At 41.9% G+C, this 20,607-nt stretch overlaps 1 protein-coding gene across 1 annotated transcript in view; it reads right to left on the reverse strand.

Moving 5' to 3' along the window:
* Positions 1 to 367: 367 nt before the first annotated feature.
* Positions 368 to 20,607, reverse strand: part of TSPAN5 (tetraspanin 5) — a 730,663-nt gene continuing 710,423 nt past the window's right edge. The window contains exons 7-8 of the mRNA XM_044061023.1: positions 14,559 to 14,675; positions 368 to 1,384 (exon numbers count right to left, since the gene is read on the reverse strand). Of these exons, the coding sequence (XP_043916958.1) occupies positions 1,319 to 1,384; positions 14,559 to 14,675 (183 nt within the window). The 3' untranslated portion in view covers positions 368 to 1,318. The remainder of the gene's footprint in view (positions 1,385 to 14,558; positions 14,676 to 20,607) is intronic.

Consider the following 20,607-nt stretch of genomic DNA (forward strand, 5'->3'; position numbering starts at 1 on the left):
AATCCTCGATTTTCTGCATCCTAGAGAAAGCAGATATCCTCTTTTGTCTCTTTGTTTTCATATATTTTAGTAAAACTATATATAAAGACTGAAGAGGTGCACTAAAGCAAAGAGGTTCTTGAATGTACAGTTATGTAAAGAAAAAAACCTGCAGTTTCATTATGATGTCAGGGAAGCTGTCTTCATCTTCAGCTTTGTTATTGGTTAATCATGTTTCCCCATCCTGCAAGACAGCCTCAGTTTTGAGTCACCATGTAAACTACCTGAAAGGAAATGGCTACTGCAATAATCTATTAAGGACTGACAAATTAAAGATACAGTATTAAATCTGCAGTGTTACATAAATACCATTAAATACGAAACAGAATTATCTTATTTAACATCTTGTTCTAATCTTTATTTCAAATATTTTTACAGATTCTGTTTTAGAAAACGATGTGTAGCATATTTTTTTCTAGTCTTTTAAACCAGGCATTCCCTAACAGAAACAAGCAGCATAACTATGAATTAAATTCATATACAGCACCCAGTACAAGAGACACAACAATGAATGCTCCTTCACCCCCCCTCCCCCCAAAAAAATATTCTGACCTGCAGGAACCTGATACACTCCACTGCTAGCTCAGCTAGCAGCTATTCTGAGATGAAGTGAAGAGGCGGTACTGACCCAAGGGAAACTAAAACCAACTTCTGGGGAATGATAACAGACAGGACAGAATCAGCAACTCTGCCATTCTTGGTCACTTTCTTGCACAGTCTATTCAAAATGCTGATAAGGGGATAGTAAGCCAATTCATTTCCTCTCTTCTCTTGACAAAAAAGAAATGTCATTATCAGCATGAGTGTGCAATTTTACAAGAAAAAATACAAAAACACCTTATATTTTAAATCATGGCACCAAATGTGCAACTTTGTTATAGTGCAGTTTGTAATGCTGATCCAAAATTTCTGACAGCTAAATGTTTTCTGCACTACTGGAAATGTCCCATTTCATGAACTGTACAACAGTGTTTGAATGAATACCAGCATGCAAGCCAGTCATGTGAGCAATGCTGAAGACTGTTCATCTCTGTAAATAATATTCTGTCCACACATCTGACTATAAGCAATGTAGCTACTTTTTCTGTAGCTACCCCGGAGCACAAGGACTCTTCAGAGAATTAGTCCACAAACTGCTTCATTTACTGCATCACAAGTCCAGGCACTGCCCAGTGCCATTTGAGAGATCTCCTTAATTCAGTGTACATTTCAGCCCCCGCAGTTAACACAGGGATTTTTCAGTCCAGTGTTTTGCACAGACTTTAGTAAAGCTGCACTTTTACCAGCTGGCTCGGACAGCTTCGATATCACTAACCAAGTTCTGCGCCAAACAAATGCCAAAAATCTGGAACAGAAAACAAAACATGGCGTGACTACATATACATAAAAAATTGTTTCCTTTTGCGCTCCTCACTGTACATTTCTCACAAAGTACTAAAACAGCTGAGGCAAACTCAAATGGTCCATGATGGAATGAACATTTTTTTACTGTAACCTCACATTTGTTTTTCAAAATACAAAATGAACATTAGCTGTCCTTAAATGAAACAATGCTAAGCACAGTCAACCTTACAAACAAGCAACTCCATGTGACAGTACACCATTATATAAAACAGCAAACAAGATAGGATATTAAAGCCTGATTTCAAGTTGCAGTCACTTGTAAAATCTAGCCATTCCGCCCAGTCTTCAAGATGACTAAAGAACATGACCAGTGCAAGTAACACCAAAAACTGTGGAATGGTCAGTTCTTGGCACTAGGCATGAGTCAATAGCGTCAGTTTGGTAAGGTGAGAAACACCTGCACAAGTAGAGAAAAAATAAGCCACTTAGTTAAAAGATACACGAAACACTCAGTCAGAAGCAGAATACAACTTTTCATGCAGTACAAATAAATATGGTTAAGTCGACTGAAATGCAGCAAGTTCTACCTTGCTGACACCACAGCAGCTAGATAATGCTGTCATACAAATAATCTAAGAGGAAAGATTACCAAATGAAACCAGTTTCATTCAACACATACATAAAAATATTTCAAGCATGGGCATTAATGTCCTTCTAGCCTACCAAAACACTTGTTCCCATAAAAGTGTCCAGGCTGTTCTTAAAAATATCTAGACTAGTGCTTACTTTAATGTAATTTGGTAGTATGTTCCATGCATCAGCTGCTCTCTCACAGAACCAATTAGTGCACTTCTCATTCCTATAAAATTTTCTATGTAGTTTGATGGTTTTCTACTACTTTTAGTTAACCCCAAACATTTCCAGAGGTAGTTGTCTCTAAAAGCACTGCATACCCGAATAAGATCTCTTAGACATCTATAAGAGACACTGTACAACTCCTTTACATAGCCTACAAAACAATGTCATTTCTTGTATACATGACAACAGCAGCTTTTCAAATACAAAAGAAGAGGTTTAAGGAGTGACCACCATACTGCAGTTTCTCTTGATCTTAACCCATTAAGTGCAAGGTCTCTTCACAGCATTTGCAAAGCAACAGGAAATTCTGTTTAATATTGCCAATGTCTTAGTGGGTTGCACAGATGACTACAACATCAGATGGTGCTGGGTTCTACAGGTAATGGTATTCATATTTTACTACTGACACTACAGTGCAGCATGGGAGGAGGTACATGTACATATCATTAAACTTAAAAAGTCTAATTACAAACTTTTGTGGTAGATGGATCCCAAAGACTAAAGCATTTGCAAAGCAGCAAGTTCCCTGGTGTTCTGGCTAACTTTCTCCAGTCACCATAAAGTACAGTTTTGTACCTACCATAAATGTAGATGTCCGAGAGGAATGCATCTGCAGTCCTTACAAATGGGTTGTCCTGTCGTCAGGCAGCCCTTCGGTCGGCCGGATTCCAAAGTCTGGGTCTGGCCTCGGCTGGTGTCGCACTTCACCCGACGTCACAGCTGCAGCTATTCGGGTATAAAGGCATCAGCCGACGCCATTTTCCTCAGTGTTTCTTGCCCCAGATGCCAGGTGCCCTCTAGGAAGGCTAAATTTGGATAAATGCAAATGGTTCCAAATAGTAGAGAGCAAACAAAAAAATAAGCATGTATGTACATATATACAAACAAATACACCATAATAGATTCCCCCAGCCAGCTACAAGATGGGCAAATACCCTAGGAGTACCACAGAGGGGAAGGTGGGTGGGTAATCCTGACTGCAGATGCATGCCTATCGGACATCTACATTTATGGTAGGTACAAAACTGTACTATGTCCTTCAAGGATGCATCTGCAGTCCTTACAAATGGGTAGAATACCATAGCCAAACTGGGGGAGGAGGAGAAAAAAGATTATGGTGTAGTTAAGATCCCTTGCAAAACAGCAGTGGCAAAACCTGCTCGGGATCTGGAGTATAAAGGTAAATTATAATGCTTGGCAAATGTATGCACGGAGCTCCAAGTAGCAGCCTCTAAAATGTCTTTGGTAGCCACTCCTCGTAGAAAAGCTGTGGTAGTGGCTGTAGCCCTTGTAGAGTGAGGCCTGATGTTTTCTGGAGTTTTCTTCCCATGGTAGGAGTAACAAAATCTAATGCAATTTCCTATCCACTTAGAGATTGTCTGTTTTGAAATTGCTTTTCCTTCCATTCCTGTTGCATATGCTACCAGTAGCTGGTCAGTTTTTCTATTGCCCTTGGTCCTGTCCAGGTAGTAGCGTAATTGTCTATGTACATCCAAGGTATGTAAAAGTCTTTCTCCCCTGTTCTGTGGGTTGGGGTAGAATGTAGGTAGGTGGATAGCTTGATTTAAAGATACCCTGGATACCACCTTTGGCATAAAAGTAGGGTTTGTTCTCATGGACACTCTGTCTTGATGGAAGATCAGGAAGGGCTGTACTGCCATTAATGCCTGTAGCTCAGATACCCGTCTTGCTGAAGTGATTGCAAGCAGGAAAGCAGTTTTCCATGATAAGTATTGTAATTCTGCTGTTGCTGCTGGTTTGAAAGGAGGGAGTGTCAACTTTTCTAGCACAAAGTTCAAGTCCCATGCTGGGAATGGTGGCTTCCTAGGTGGTTTTACATTTTTAATTCCTCTCAGAAACTGCCTGAGCAGAGGATGTGAGAAGACTGGAGGATCCAAGTTGTATTCTGCTGAAATAGCTGATGCATGAATCTTAATGGAAGAATAGGACAGGCCGTTGTGGAAGAGCTCTGCCAAGTATTCCAGGATGTTGGCTATGTTTACCAGTGACACATTTTCCCCTTTTGTAGTACTCCAAATGTGATATCTTTTCCATTTTGCTGAATAATTTTTTCTTGTTGAGGGTCTGCGAGTCTCCAAGATAATGTCTTTAACCCTCTGGGATAAAATTGGGTTATTAGGTGTTATGCAATGTTCCAGGCAGTCAGCTGCAGTGTTTTCAGGTTTGGATGCAGGGTGTTGTAGTTGTTCTGTGTTAACATTAAGGGAACTAGGGGCAGAGGCCATATTTGTTCCCGAGACATGCTCCTCAGTAATGGGTACCAATGTTGCCTTGGCCAGTCTGGAGCTATCAGGATGATCCTTGGACAGTCCTCTTTGATCTTCAATAGCACCTTGTGCATCAAAGGAAGTGGTGGGAATGCATATGCTGTCAGGTTTTTCCAACTGAAAGATAGGGAGTCCACTTTCCAAGCAAGTGGGTGGTACGTCCTTGTGCAGAATTTCTTGAGTTGGTGATTGTGTGGGGATGCAAATAAGTCTATTTCTGGTAGTCCCCATTTTCTTGTAATGGTTTTGAAGATGTCCGGATGCAGCATCCATTCGTGGGCATCCGTGGTAGTTCTGCTTAGTATGTCTGCTAGAATGTTTTCTTTTCCTGGCACAAAAATTGCTTGTAACTGAATGTTGAAGCTCAGGGCCACATTCCAGAGGTCCATTGCCATCCGGCATAGAGGATGCAATGTGTGCCTCCCTGTTTGTTGATGTACCACATAACTGTGGTGTTGTCTGTCCTTATCAACAGTGGACCTTGTCGAAGAAATGGTCTAAAGGTCTGAATTGCCAGTTTTACTGCCAGCATTTCCTTTTGATTTATGTGTAGGTGCAGCTGGTCTTGAGTCCATAAGCCTTGTATGCACTTGTCCAGCATGTGTGCCCCCAACCGAGGTCTGAGGCGTCCGTTGTGATGGTCTGGCTTGGTTGAGTGTTGTGGAAGGGCAGTCCTTTGTTTGATTGACAGGCCTGAGCCCACCATTGGAATTCTTGCTTCAGGCATGGGATTATTGGAATTTGGGTTTCTAGGCTGTGCTTGTGCTGAGACCATAAATTCCTTAGGTACCACTGTAACTTTCTCATATGCAGCCTGGCATGTGGAACCAATATTATGCAGGATGCCATGAAACCCAAGGCTTGCAGGACTTTTCTTGCTGTTAGCTGGTTCTGTTTTGTTAATGCCAAGAAGTAGAGAGGTAGTTGCTCCTGTTTTCTACTGTTAGGAATGCCATTTGTTTTGATGTGTCCAGCTCTGCACCCAAAAAGGTTATCCTTTGGGATGGTATCAGTCTTGACTTTTTTATATCGACTGTGTATCCCAGGGCTTGCAGTAGATGAATGACCCTTTTTAGGTCTTCTGCTAGCTTGTTTTTGTTGTCCGCTTGCAACAGGCAGTCGTCCAGGTAAGGGTAGATTTGGATTCCCTGAAGCCTGCAATGAGCAATTACTGATGCCAGGCATTTCGTGAACACTCTGGGCGCAGTAGATAAGCCAAAGGGCAATGCTGAGAATTGATAATGCTCTGATCCTGCAAGAAATCTGAGGTATCTTCTGCAATTTGGTCGTATGGGGACGTGCAGGTATGCCTCCTTGAGATCTAGAGTCACCAGCCAAGATTCCTTGCCCAACATGGGAAGAAGTTGGTGTAGGGTCAGCATTTTGAATTTTGGGACAATGAGGTATGTGTTTAAAGCGGACAGGTCGAGAATAGGTCTCCATTGGTTTTCTTTTCTTGGTACCAGGAAGAGCCTGGAGTAAAATCCTTGTCCTTGCTCCGTAGATGGTACCTTTTCTACAGCTCTCATCCTTAGTAAGTGAGTTATTTGTTTTAGAGCTTCTGCCTTTTGATTTGGAGGTAGGTTTGGCATTCCTCTTTTCCTTGGTAGAGCATGGAAGTGAAACCTGTAACCTTGGTCTATTGTCTGCAAAATCCACTTGTCTCTTGTGATGCAATGCCAGTTCACTGAAAATAAGGCTAGTTTCCTGCCTAAGGGTGCTTCTAGTTGTTCCCTGGTAGGCGGTGCCAGAGCCAAGTCACTGTGATTGTGCTGTAGTAGTGGTGGTGGCTGTATCTGTGGCTGTACCTCGCTGGTTGTTAGCCTGCCACTGACGACCCCTGTAGGCACCTCTGGGTTGACCTCTGCCTCTTGAGCGCCTATTCCTGCCTCTCTGAGCTCTGGAGGTGTCTGGAAAGGACCAATTCTTGGAGGGCCAATTCCTGCTAAACCTTGGAGGTTGGACCTGTAAGAAATCTTTGACTGTCTGGACAGATTTTGCTTTCTCTTCCATCTTCTTCAGCACCTGTTGTGCGGAAGAGCCAAACAAATTGATCTTGTCCATGGGAGCATCGAGTAGCTTTGATTTGACATGGTCTGGTAAGGCCTGTTCTTTTAACCATGCATGTCTTCTGATCACTGTGCCAGTCATGGCTGATCTAAAGGAAGCCTCCAGTGCATCATAGCCGCATTTTAAGGAATGATTACTGACCTGCTGAATGTTATGTACCATATCCTGAACAGATTTTTTGTCTAATGGTTCATCTGAAGACAGCTGTTTAGTTAACTGGTCTAACATAAATTCTTGATACTGGATCATGTGGAATTGACAGTTCAAGGCCCTAGCTGAAAGAGTAGCAGAAGTGTAAACTTTTTTACCCCATCTCTCTAAGGCCCTGGATTCCCTTTCAGAGGGAAGGGGGTTTTTGGCAGAGGTAGCTGCTACCGCCTTAGGTCCCTGGGAGATAGTTTCGGGATCTGCAAAAGGAGCCTTATACAAATGATAATGTGTGTCCGGGACCCTGTAGTACCTATCGGGCTTAGCAGGGGCCAGAGGAAGTGAATCAGGAGCAGTACAGGCATCATTAAATGCATCATCCACAACAGTAAGAACTGGAGGGATGGCTAAAGGCCTATGCTGTGGTAAATGCAGAAAGGTTCTAAGCCTTTTTCTAGAGTCTGAAAAATCCTGGCCCTGCCACTGAAATTGTTCCCTCATAGCATGCAAGGTTTCCCCAAAGGAAAATTCCTCCGGCGGAGAGGCAGAAGGAATGGACTCTTCAGCATCAGAGTCTTCATAAGGGGAGAAAGGGCCCTCTGGAGGGTTTGAATTATCTGAATCATCAGAGGAGTCATCTGTAGAAACTGGCTCAGGGGGCTCTGCTCTAGGCCTCTTCTCTGGAGGTGGGTGACAGGCCCTGTCTGGGTGAGGTTGGGATCCCCGGATTAAAGAAATGAGATCCTCTGCTAGACTAAGCATTTGTGAACTAGAGCTAGGCCTGTGAGAGGGGGTCTTAGCAGGTACATTTTTGGTAGATTTAGCTGCTTTAGCCCTGGCAAAGGCCTTAATCGACATGGCTGCAGGTGGCCTAGCAGCTCCACGTGCAGGGGTTGAAATATCCAAGGGGATAGTATCAGAAAAATCCTGGGAGCCTGCAAGAGCAGGTGGGATTTCAGTAGCCGATTCCACGAGGTTGGCTGAGGCCTCGGTAGAAGGTAAGCTTTCGGCTGAAGGAAGAACCGCGAGCTCGGTTTCAGCCGAAACCGAGACACTCGCGGTTGGCTTAACCGCGGTTTCGGCCGAAACCGCGGACCGCGAGTGGCGGTCCTTTTCCTTGCGCTTTTTAGATATTTGCGTAGTCGGAGGATCCGACGGCATAATGTAAGCAAAAGCGGAGCCGAAAAACTCCTCAGCAAATTCCGACCGACGTCTAAGCGTCCGTCGGTTAAAAGAAGCACAGGCTAGACAAGCTGCTACGTTGTGGTCTGGGTCTAAACAAGGTAAGCAGTAAGAGTGGAAATCTTTATGAGGTATTTGTTTCCCACAAGTTAAACAGTTATTCACTTTTTCTGACATCGGCTGAGGCAAGAAAGAGTCCCCAACGGGGTACTTAGCTTTTTAGAAGTCTTCGGTAGTAGTAGAAGTATTCGGTAGTAGTAATCTCTGGTTCTGACCGACCGGCACTTGCGAACAGCTTCTGCTTCGGGCGCCACGCGGCAAGAAAGACTGAGGAAAATGGCGTCGGCTGATGCCTTTATACCCGAATAGCTGCAGCTGTGACGTCGGGTGAAGTGCGACACCAGCCGAGGCCAGACCCAGACTTTGGAATCCGGCCGACCGAAGGGCTGCCTGACGACAGGACAACCCATTTGTAAGGACTGCAGATGCATCCTTGAAGGACATCAAAGAATAACACCGTCAACCCTGAAGGTAAGGAATGAAGAACTTTGCGGGACTGTGCAGTAAAATGCAAATCATAAAACATAATACTAATCCTAAACAGTTTACTTTAAGTACAGCAAGGTCCAAAACCAAATATGTACACATCTAAAATCATGCCCCCGCTGAAAAATGCACATACAAACATGCTGAAAACACAGAATATCAATTTGCTATGTACTTCTTACTAATACCAAACACAGCTGTGTACAGACATTCATATTGATCACTGCTGCAGTAGCCTTAGCTATATGAATTATATCCTGTCAAGGATACAACAGCTGGGCAGCTTCCAAAGCTTCAGGCCATCTTCCACGCACCCAAACCATCAAGCAGCTCAAGATAAGCTGTCAAAAAGAAGAGTCTGGGCATGAAAACTTTCAGAGCTGTACTGCCACGGAACAGTACGCCCCTCTGAGTCTTGAGAAATGAGTTAGCTTGTGCTTTCCTTTGCTGGGCAGACAAGTTCCCTTTCGGGAAAAAAAACTTCTCTACTCTTATATTTACTGATGTTTTATTACCTTCCTCTTCAGAAAAGTTATTTTAAAGCCGAGTGTTATACTTTAATGGACTGTCTCTAGACTGTAACGTACTTTTAAAAGGAGCACTCATTTTCTTTTTGTCAGTTTTAAAGTAGGGTAAACTGACAACATATTTTCAGTGGATAAATTGTCTTTAATTGTACACTGTGAAACTGCCATAATGTTTGAAAGTGCTTTTACTGTGTTTTTTTCTGTCAAAAGATTGACTTCTGTGGACTGGTAGTTTTACTGGCATTTGCTGCTTGTCATCTCAGGGATAGAAGCGTGGTTTTCAGCTTGATCATTCAACAGATTGTCAGTCCCACAATTGGTCCATCTTCTAGCCACAAAAAAGAAGAAGTTAAGCAAACAGCCTTTTCCACCACAGCAAGCTAGTAATTTGCCTCAGCAGCAGTTGTGTGACTGCTGTAGAGATTTTTTGTACCTCAGACCACTCATCTTTTACCCAGAATCCCTATGGTGTAGCACCTACAGCTATTATGGACTGGGGGTTAGCCACATCCTCTGCGGCTGTTGTAGAGTCCCCTCAGTGGGCAAGGAACAGCCACTTTTGAGGTTCCCTGTAAGGTCAACATGCTGTGTCCATCTCTGGGGAAGCTGCTGCTGACATTAATAACACAGCCGGTCCCATTTATTCCTGTCAAAAAGAAACAGAAAACCAAACACATATTTACTCCTCTCCAAATTTGTCTGGACAGCAGTAGTTACTGTGACTGGCTCAGGATGTAATTCGGGGTATTGATCCTTCTTGTAGCGCAGTTTCTGGTAAAGGAAAGAGGGGTGCCTCTTTTCCTGAAGAGATTCAAGATTCTGAATTTGACCAGGAAGATATAGGGATGGATTCAAGGCTTTGTCCTCAGATTTCAGATTCTTCAAGAACTCCGTTTCGGATTCTTCCTCTGGGGATTTCTCTTTCTCAGAAACTACTGCTAGAATGTCCCAGTGTTTTCCATGGGAGAACAGAAAGTTTCTCAGTTCTTCAGAAAATACTACAAGTTCTTACAGAAGGATCTTCCAGAACCTACACCCATTCCTCCAGTCCTGTCTGCTTTACAGGATGTGTCTTACTGCCTGCAATTTTCCTGACAGCCAGCTGTCCCTAAAAAGGAAGATAGGATGGATAAAGTTCCTCAATCTTAAACATCTGTATACTATTGGTAAACCTGAACAATCAAGTATAGTCTTAGCGGACTCCACTGCTGCTAAGCACTTAGTTAATTCCAATTCTACCTTTTCTAGTAAGGACGGGAACATTTATTGATGGGTATGGGAAAAACAGTATATTTCTGCAACTTTGACTTTCAGAATTTTAAACTGTCAGGGTCATATGTTAAATTTGTTCCAACGTATTGCGAATGCATGAGGAATGTTTTATCTACAGTTTGCTTGTGAAAAAAAAAACTGTTTTAAATAAGTTTATTCTACTGCACACACAGATCACTACTCGTCTGCAGTCTACATGATCCTGTTTGGAATTCTTCCAGGGCTATGGCCACTGGTACTGCTTTAAAGGATGTTTGATTGGCTGCATTCTCAGAACCTCCCAGATGATTTAAAATATGAGATTTTAAATTCTCCTTTAGATAGAGATTTAGTATTTAGCCCCTCTGCTACAGAGGTGCATCAAAAAGTATGATGAAAGGGGTGAGCTGACCCAGGGAATCTAAGATTTTTCAGCCCTCCTTTTTCAAATTGTACAAGGGATTTTCATTTCCTCATCCAATTTTGGCAAAAAACTGAATAAACAGTCTCAACAGAATTCAGGTAAACAGACATTGAAGAAGTGCAAGGGGTTCCCAAAAATAGTCTCAAACATCCAAAAAACCAACGACAGTCCAACAAGTCTAAATGACTATTTAAAAAATCTTGTGACACCCTCCCATTCTAGCACCTATTCTCTTCCAGAAAGTCTGAGTCTCCATTTTTCTCTTTGGCAACAGATGGGTACTGAAAATCATTCAGCAAGGTTACAGATGACAGTAGGAGGAAACTTCACCCTTTCAGGGCATTATTTCTCATCCTGCTCAGGATACTGATCCTCATACTCTTGTTTCTTCCTGTTCTTCATCAAATGCTGTCCCAAGGAGTGAAATAACTAGTTCCTCCTTCCGAGGTAAGGAAGGGGTTTTATCTGTGGATGTTCTCAGTGCAAAAAAAAAATGGCTAGAGACAATTTCTGGATCCTTTTTAGTGCAAAAAAAAAATGGCTAGAGACAATTTCTGGATCCTTCTTTCCTAAATCTGTTTGTGATAGTGCACAAATTCAAAATGTCACATCACAACATGTTACCGCTGGGTCTATATCACATTGTCGAACTTTTAAAAGTTCGAACACTATATGGTCAACACCATATGATCGAACTTTAAAAGTTCAACAACGTAATAAAATAAAAAAACATAAAAAAACTTACTTGAAGGCTGTAAGGGGGGGGGGCAAGCCCCCATGTGCCCCCCACACCCCCTGCTACTTAAATATACCAACTCCAAGATTGCATTACATTGCAGGAAAGGGAAAGCTTCCTCTACGGAGATCTCCATTGAAACGCTCGAAGTTTTACAAGTTTGAACATATGGTTGCGACTATATGATGTTCGAACTTGTAAAGGTTCGACAACGTTTATGAGACCCGTTACCTCTTCCTCCTCTTTCAAGTTTCCTGGTAACATTGTACCAATAGTGTTCACAAAGTGTCTGGCTCCAATTACAGTTTACTGCAAGCTACAGGGGATTCATATTTTTCAGTATTTAGATGACTTGCTTATCTTAGCAGAGTCTTTTTTTAAAATTTCAGGAGGCTCTCTCGTGGGTGAAAGAACTCTTGCACAAGCTGGGACTCCAAGAGAACATTCAAAAGTCTTTCTTGACTCCCTCATACAGGACTGTGTTCTTGAGACATCAACTAGACACCTCAGTTCAAAGAGCATCTCTTCCACAGGAAAAAGTAGATCTTTATCTAGATCGGTTTTTCTAAGGTTTTCCACTCAGACTTGAATCACTGCAAGAGAAAACCTCAGAATTTTGGTTCTCATAGCATCTGTGATTCTCGTGATACCCCTAGCAAGACTCAACATAGGAAAGCTATAGTACTACCTGAAATCTCTTTGGTCCCAGCATCAACCCCCTTTTTCTTTTCAGATCCCACTACTAGGGTTTGTCAGAAGACAAATGTTTTAGTGGAGACCACAGATCTCCTTAAATCCAGGTCTTCCCTTCTCCATTCTTGCTCCAAAGCAATAAATCACTACAGATGCTTCATACTTTGTCTGAGGTGCAGTTTTGGGAAGGAAAAAAAGTGCAGGGTATGTGGGACACCAAGGACAGATGCAAGCACATAAATAACAAGATACACTTGCCCTGATCAAGGCATTCAACTTTCTGAACCATCTTTGGTCCATCCAACCTCTTCAAGTGGATACAGACAGTACCAACATTCATGTGGTACATCAACAAGCAAAGAGGAACTAGGTTTTACCCTCTTCTGCAGGCTAGCCATGTTAGCTTGGGATACAGTTTCACAGCAGAATCTCACTCCACAGGGATCATACATTCCAGAGCAAAACTGTGTGGCAGACAAGCTAGGCAAAACCACAGTAGACCCCTCATGAATGGAAACTAGATCGGGGTCTTCAAGATTTGATCCATCTGTGTGGAGTTCCTCAAATAGACTTCTTTGCCTCTTCCATGAACAATGAGCTGGCAAAATTCTGTCCCAGGACTCCATGTAAGAAAAACTGGAAGCCAGATGCCTTTTCTTTGGACAAGAATGTTCCTGTATGCCTTTCCATACTTTCCACTAAAATTCAGGGTATTTCTGAAGATTCACAAGGAATCCTCCAAGATCACTGTGGCGACACCCTCCTGGCCCAGGCAACAGTGGTCCTCCTCTCTTTTGGAAATGGTCACAGGCAATTACCACAAGCTTCCTCACTGAAAATATTTACTTGCACAAGAACAGGGGTGTTTGACACAACCAATCATCATTCATCGTCAATTGACAGCCTGGATAATAGGGTCTTTATTTCTTTTAGGCATCTGTTTTCTGGGGACATGCAGCAGGTACTAATGGAGATGAGAAAGTCTGCTACAAGAAAATCTTATATTAGCAAATGGAAAATGTTTTCTAGTTGGTGCCAACAACATAAACAGCACCCATTCAGGGATAACTGTTCTCTAGTTTTACAGTATTTGTCTGTTACTAGCCGGTGACCTTTCTTATTCATGTACCAAAGTTTATTTACCGGCCATTTCAGCATGTCTGGCCATGGACCCTCTTTTTTCAAGGCAGTCTCATGACAAAATGTTCTTGAAAGGGATTTTGATAAGAGGCCTCCAAGTAAACTGGTGGCCACTCCTTCGGATCTTAATTTTGTGTTACAGAAGCTAATACTTACTCCATTTGAGCCAGATAATCTTGCTGACTTGAGGTTCTTAACATGGAAAACAGTTTTACCGATTGCTCTGACCTCTGTACCAAGGGTATCCGAGTTGCATACTCTTATGGTGAGTCAGCCCCATCTCATTTTCCATACAGTCCTGGTTTCTTTGAGAACTAATCCTTCTTTTAAACTTAAAGTGGTATATTAGTTTACTTTATGCCAAACTCTCTCTTAATTTTCTTTCCTAAACTTAAAAATGAGGGGGAAAGGATACTGCATACCTTAGATGTCCACAGACAACTCAGGTTCTGTCTTGAAAGAACTACATCTTTCAGATCTTCAGATCAATTGTTCATTTCTTGTGAAGGTAAGATGGGACAACCTGTGTTAAAACAGACAATTTCCAAATGGCTGTCTAAGACTATTACCCTTTGTTATACTCACCATGACATTTCTATTCTATGTCAAGACTCACTCTAGGGCCTTGGATTCACTTACGAATTTTTGGAAAGCGTTCGATTCTAGAAGCTGCTACTTAGGTCTGTACATACTTTGATAAAGCACTATAAAAGCTTGATTCCTTCTCTAGGTCTGGATCAAGTTCTGCTACAACCATTCTCCAGGAACTCCTGGACCCTTCTCCTTCCTCCTCCTAAATTGAAGGCAACTGCAGCAGTGTTCAATTTGAAGAACACAGTACAGTTGTGTAAGTTGAACTTGCCATAACAGGAAATGTTCAAATGATCACTGCTGCAGTAGCTCCTCCCTCCCTCCAGCCTACTGTTATAGTAAGTTCAACTTACACAACTGTACTTTCTCCAGTACTGTGTAGCACAGCTCTTAACTTCTTACCTCTAGAATAAGGGACAGAAGCAAAAAAACAAGGAATGAAGTTCCCAAATCGGGGACAGTTTTTAAATAAAAGTAATACTGATCTTAAAAAGCCAATAGATAAGGGAAGGGATACATTTACCATGCATTTTTTTAAATGAAAAGACTTGTGACTTTAATGACAGTTATCATTTGTCGACTGAATACCACCTGATATCTGTCCTTGCCAAGAAAAATCACAGATCTTAGGAAGGATGTATCAAAATATTAAAGCTGCAACCTGTGTCATCTCTGAAAATCAAGGACACATGAAAGGGTATGTTTTATAGCTGAAAACTTACCTGTAATAATGCAATTCCAATAAAGATTCCAGCTACTACAGTCAAGTTGTCCTGCAGCCATTTCTCAAACCGTGGTACACAGCCTTTAGTATAGATGTAATTTTGCTGTTCCACTTCCTTACAAAATAAGAGGATAATTTTGGGTGCATTAAATAACTGTTATCATTTAAACAAATACAATATAAAAATACTCAATCTTGAATGAAAGCTCTTGTATGAAGAATTAATATCAACTTACAATGTTTTAAAATGAGAGCCATCATACAGTCTGATAAGTGCTAAATGCCATTGTGGGACATTCTATTCTAGTTAAACCCTCTGAAGTGATCCCCCAACACTCTATTTTGAATGATATTGAGGAGGGTACCTTGAAAACACTTTTTTTTGTATGTTAGCTAAGGTCACATAGTTAATACACCTAAATATATTCTACATCGTACAGTGCAACACAATACAACAGTGTTACAAGGCTTGGGGAGAAAGCCCCATTAGTCTGACCAAATACTATATATTTTTTGTCTGTAATAATTACCTAATGGTACCTTAAAGTTAGAAAGGTCCTTAATGAATTTTAAACTCCATGCCCCAATGGTCACTTGTACTTGTTTAACTAGTATTCCTGCAGTATAATTTTTTTTTTATCTTCACCTTCGCTTCTTGCCAATCATTAGCCCCTTCCCAACCAATCTGCCCATTCAGTTTCCACTATCAAAGCCAAGAGGAGCCATCATTCAAACAACCAGGGATGGTTTAATTTTGTGCATAACAGGTCCCTAACCCCGCCTGTGCACGTCTTCTTCTACCTCAAGGTTCGGTATGCAATGGGTATACCGGCAAAGGTCTTGCCATAAATCCTCCAAGTCACAGCTCCTATGTGAACTCCAATCTTCACAGAGGATTCTCTGTGGGAACAGGTGTCCACATATGTGCCCTGCCTCATTACGCTAAGGAGAGGTGAGCTGACAATGTCATGTCACTCTTCTCTTCCCCCATGCCAGCTCCTGCACTGCCCAAGTTACTTCTTGAATTCAAGTCACCTGGGTTGTAGTCATCTAAGCTGGAAATCTTCCAGCAGTACAAGTTGATTCTTGAAACCAAAGGGGAAGGGTGTTTAAAAATACAAGTACGGCATGCTGCTTGGCTTCAGCATTACAGAAACCAACCAGTACAAAGAAATGCATCCTGCGACTGTAGTGCAGTTTTTGCTTTCAAGCCAGTTATGTAGCTGTCCTTCAACACATTGCTCCATGTTACTTACGAATCAGAAATCTTTATGGAAGTGCACTTGTTATAAACAATACGAGATATTCAGCTGTTGTTCTACTCATTGGACTCTATCCATTAGTAAAAGAATTAAATCCGCCCACCACCAAAGGCAGTGCCGTTTCAAATCAGTTTGGAAAGGTACGTCTACAGAGTGACTTCCACAATGGTTAGAAACTGATCAACAACTTAATTTCAGCTCTGCCAGTGTGAAAACAGAAACCAAAGAACGGGAGCTTGGATAAAATTCAGTTATTGGTTACCAAGTACACCGCATGGAAGCCAGCAATGAAAACATTCGTCAGACTAGAAAGAAAAACAAACAGAAACGGTAAAGAGAAAACACTGGCTTGGAAGAATCCTGCAACTCTTCTACAAAAATCTGTTTGAGCTTCAAGCTTCGGTACAAGAGAGACTTTCAGTAATTTAGAGGAAAAAAATAAATCAAATGTACTCAAAACAGGATTACAATAAATGAAACTTTGAATATAGCAACTCAAATCACAAAAGGCTGGAAAAAATATAATTGGCTTTAACTAGCTATTCAGATGAATTGATAAACTCCAAAATCAGAGACTGAAATGAAGAAAAGGTTGGCTGAGTATGAGGCTTCTAATGAAGAGCTGTTTCAAAAAAGTTGAGTTAGAAGACAGCATGCAGAGAAAACCTGAGATTTTCTGTTGTACCAAACAAACTGGAAGAAACAGACTATATTAATTTTATGAAAGCAAAGATAAGAAACTAGACTAGTGTTTCATAATATGACTTGTTAATTGAAAGGGCACATTGAATCTATTCTCCAAAACGGCTGTGAAAAATTAGCCAAGACATGCATTAGAGTTTATCTTGACAAAACTGTTGCAGAAAGGAAGAGTACTAAAAAAGTAGAGACAGAGTATTTGTGTAAAATGATTATTCACTGCACACCAGTCAGAAGAGAAGCAAATTTATCCAAGCAATCAGAGGATGTTGAAAGGCATGTGTGAGATTCAAGATGATGAATCCATACGACTTCAGAATATTCTCCCTGGAAGACCAAAGACATTTTTGACTACAGAAAAGGCTACGAGGTAAACACAAAAGTTTATCCAACAAAGAGTGAGCTAGCAAGCAGAAGGGGAATCTGCTTTTCATTATTCTGACAGTAACACTCAAAGACTTAGCCAGTGAAAATTTTTTCATTGTTCCAAAGGAACAGAAACAAAGAAAAACACAGCAGTTCACTAAAAGAATCAGGAGTACATGGACTTGAACCAGTTTCTGATGTTGGGAGATGGAGAGGATTGGGAAGACCAGCAACACTAACATTTGTGAATAAATGAGAGACTATAAAGCATCAGTTGGATTTATGAAGTATGTCTTTCCAAGAAAAACTGTCAGAGGCAGACAGATTTTGTTGACTTTGTTAAACTTGGGGTGGACTTTAAAGCACATACCCCACCTTATGCTATTAATGTTTAGAGGGATACTAAAGGGAAAAATAAGTTACTGTAAGTAAAATAATGTTTGTTATTAGTAGATGTACAAAACATTTCTTGATTTATCAACTGCATGCTATATTGTAAATCAGTTTTGTATAGGGTGCAGTCAGGGGCATTTAAATGTTTGTGTGTGTGTGTGTGTGTGTGTGTGTGTGTGTGTGTGTGTGTGGCGGGGTAGGGGGCTTTTCAATGATTTTTGCATATGTTAAAGATATTAAAGTAAACAAGTGCTTTTTCTTAGCTATAAGAAATATAGGCTTTACACTATAGCAAGATAAGAAAGGCTGGGCAGAAGCTAGTTTAAGTTAATGTAATGTGATCTTGGGTTTCTGGGGTGGGATGGGGTGCAAAAGTGCACTGATTATATGTAGAAGTAAGATAATTTCTATAAGGGTGAAAGCCTAGATTAATCTTCTTGGCTTAAACTAAAAAAAAACAAAATTCTTAAGCAAACAGTGTTGAAAGATAAGACAAAATGATGAAAGGCAAGAAAAAAAGGTTTCTTGAATATGCAAAGATATTAGCTTGCTCTTTTTTCCCATGCTCTCAGTGGGAAACGGTGTCTGTAGCTGCAGATAGATGGTCAGGGAAATTCTGTACACTGTGCTTTGAGTGAAATTACAAAAAAAAAATCCTTCATGCATATGCATGAGTAGTTACTTTTTTCTCCCTCATTGCTGACTACTGTCAACGGAATTGAGCCGTCTGCAGTTGTAAGCAATTAATCCTGAGTGTCCTGAACATTCTCTGCTGAGGGAAATGAAACATTTAAAGGTGCAATGGCAAACTGTTCCAAGTCTGAGATTATGGGAAAAGAGTAAGAGATAGTAGCTTCCACAACAGCCTTAATACTAATAGGAAGATGCACAATTTCATTTAATTTAAAGGTAGCAAGTGCATGTTTTCTTATGGGTAAAAGTTAATGTTTTCTGAATACATGTAATCTGGGAAGGGAAAAGAGCTAAGAAAAGAACAAACAGCAAAGGAACACAGGCTATAACATGCACTTTAGCATGGGCAACCTTCATTTTAGATTATGTGGGTACAGCTGTCGATTTGGGGCAACTGTTCCTAAAGGGTTAAATTTCATTTGTTGACAATGTACATACCTTTGTGGGTATGTTTCACATTAATAAGGGATGGGGTTGTTCTTAAAATATATCTAGTTTTTTGTTTGAAGCTCTTCATTAAAGCAAAAAAGTCTTGAAAATGTCTTAACTGTACTAGCACCCTTATGGAAGATACTGGCTAAAAATTCTAAGTCTGCTGAAAGAGGAGCCATGAAAGGATCCAAAGCCTGCTGAGTGGCCCATATGGAAAAAGTCTTCATTTACTATAATGCACCTTTCTCCCAAAATGGACTTTACAGGGGATGACAATCTGGGAGTCCTGATAATCATGGGAACCGCAGCAGCCAAGATGCGAGCCTCCGACTGTCCAGATCTGGGTGAGGGATTCCTGAGGGATGAGAAAGAAGATCCAGAGCTGGATCCAATGTCCATGGAGGAACAACTAGGTGAGACCATAGTGAGGGGAACCAAACGTGGCGAGGCTAGAATGGGGCTATGAGGATAACCGTGCTCCCCAGCCTTCGAGCTTTCTGAAGAAACTTGAGACATAAGTGGGAGTGGGGGATAAGCATATAGGAGACCGAGAGGCCAAACATGAGCCAGTGCGTCTCTGGGGGCTTCCCCCTCCAGGGGGTTCCGAGCAAAAAACTCACTGCATTTCGCGTTGGAAGGAGATGCAGAGAGATCTCAGCAAGGCTGGCCCCCACTTTAGAAAGATCTGTTCCACTACTGAAGGATTCAGAGACCACTCGAAAGGCATCAGAATCTATCTGCTGAGCTTGTCCGCTAGAATGTTGGACCATCCCAGAATGTGTGTTGCTACTAGAAAGTGGCTGGTGGAGACTGCCCAGTTTTACATTCTCATGGCTTCTCGACAGAGGGGATAAGATCTGGTTCCCCCTTGTTTGTTGATGTACCAGACTACTGTCATATTGTCTGTCTGAATGGCAATTGTCCCTAGAGGAAGATGGGGATGAACTGCCTGCAACGCCAGAAGAACCGCCCTCATCTCTAGAACATTGATATGCAACTCTGTTTCAGTGGGGGACCACGTGCCTTGGGACCATCCTTCCCGAGCAGTGCACCCCCACCCTAGCTGGGAGGTGTCTGTGGTCACTGTGGTTTTGGGAAAAACAGAGTGAAAGGAACGTCCCTTGAGGATATCCGGAGATTGAATCCACCACTGAAGGAAGTCCCTGCATGCCCTTAAGATTCTCACTGAAAAGGTGAGAGGAAGGTCCAACAGGGACCAATGGACCGCAAGTGTCCACTGAAGAACTCTCATATGAAGGCGAGCCAATGGCAGGCGATTAATTGTGGCCGCCATTGGAACATAACACCCTGAGCACTGCTGCGGCTGTGGGGACTTGAGCATGAAGAATTTGTAAGACATGCACTCAAACTGCGTATCTTGTCCGGGGTGAGAAAAATTAGAAGTTATGTACTCACCATAACGTTCCATCTGAGTAGGTGTATTCATTTGTCTGCAACCTGTGGGTTATGGATCCGATATCGGATCCGAACCGGCATGGTTTTCCAGCTATGGATCCAAGCTCTCAGCTCCTCCCCTCACCCATAATGCCCTGCTCTACCCTCATGACCTCAGATCGAGTTTGCCAAAGCAACAACACCCTAAAAAGGGTAACATAGAATATGCAGGAAACTGAAAGGCCAGGGGGATAGGAGGGCGGGATGGTTGCAGACAAATGAATACACCTACTCAGATGGAACGTTATGGTGAGTACATAACTTCTAAATCTGAAGTAGGATATTCATTTGTCTGCAACCTGTGGGACAGAGTCCCCAGCTACCTGAATCTTGGGGCCATCATGGAAGGATATTCCGGAGCACCGGAGCCAAAGGATGCTCTACCCCTAGATGCAAGATCCAACTTATAGTGGGAAATAAGCGTATGAGATGAAGCCCACGTGGCTGCTGCACAAATATCATCTAGAGGAATCCTAGCCTTGAAGGCTGCCGAGGTAGATACTGACCGGGTTGAATGGGCATGAACACCCTCCGGTGCGGGCCTTCCTGAAGCTTGATAAGCCAATAAGATGCACTGTGAAATCCAGCGGGACAGAGAAACTTTAGAGATTGGCTTGCCCAAATTGAATTTTGCAAAGGAAATAAACAGCTGGTCGGATTGCCTATGACCAGCCGTCCTGTTCAGATAAAATCTAAGTTGCCTGTGAACATCTAGTGAATGTAGCCTATATTCACCTTTGTTTTCAT

Source organism: Protopterus annectens, chromosome 2.part0 (assembly GCF_019279795.1).
Source record: "Protopterus annectens isolate FY-2018-M chromosome 2.part0, PAN1.0, whole genome shotgun sequence".
Taxonomy (NCBI): domain Eukaryota; kingdom Metazoa; phylum Chordata; order Ceratodontiformes; family Protopteridae; genus Protopterus; species Protopterus annectens.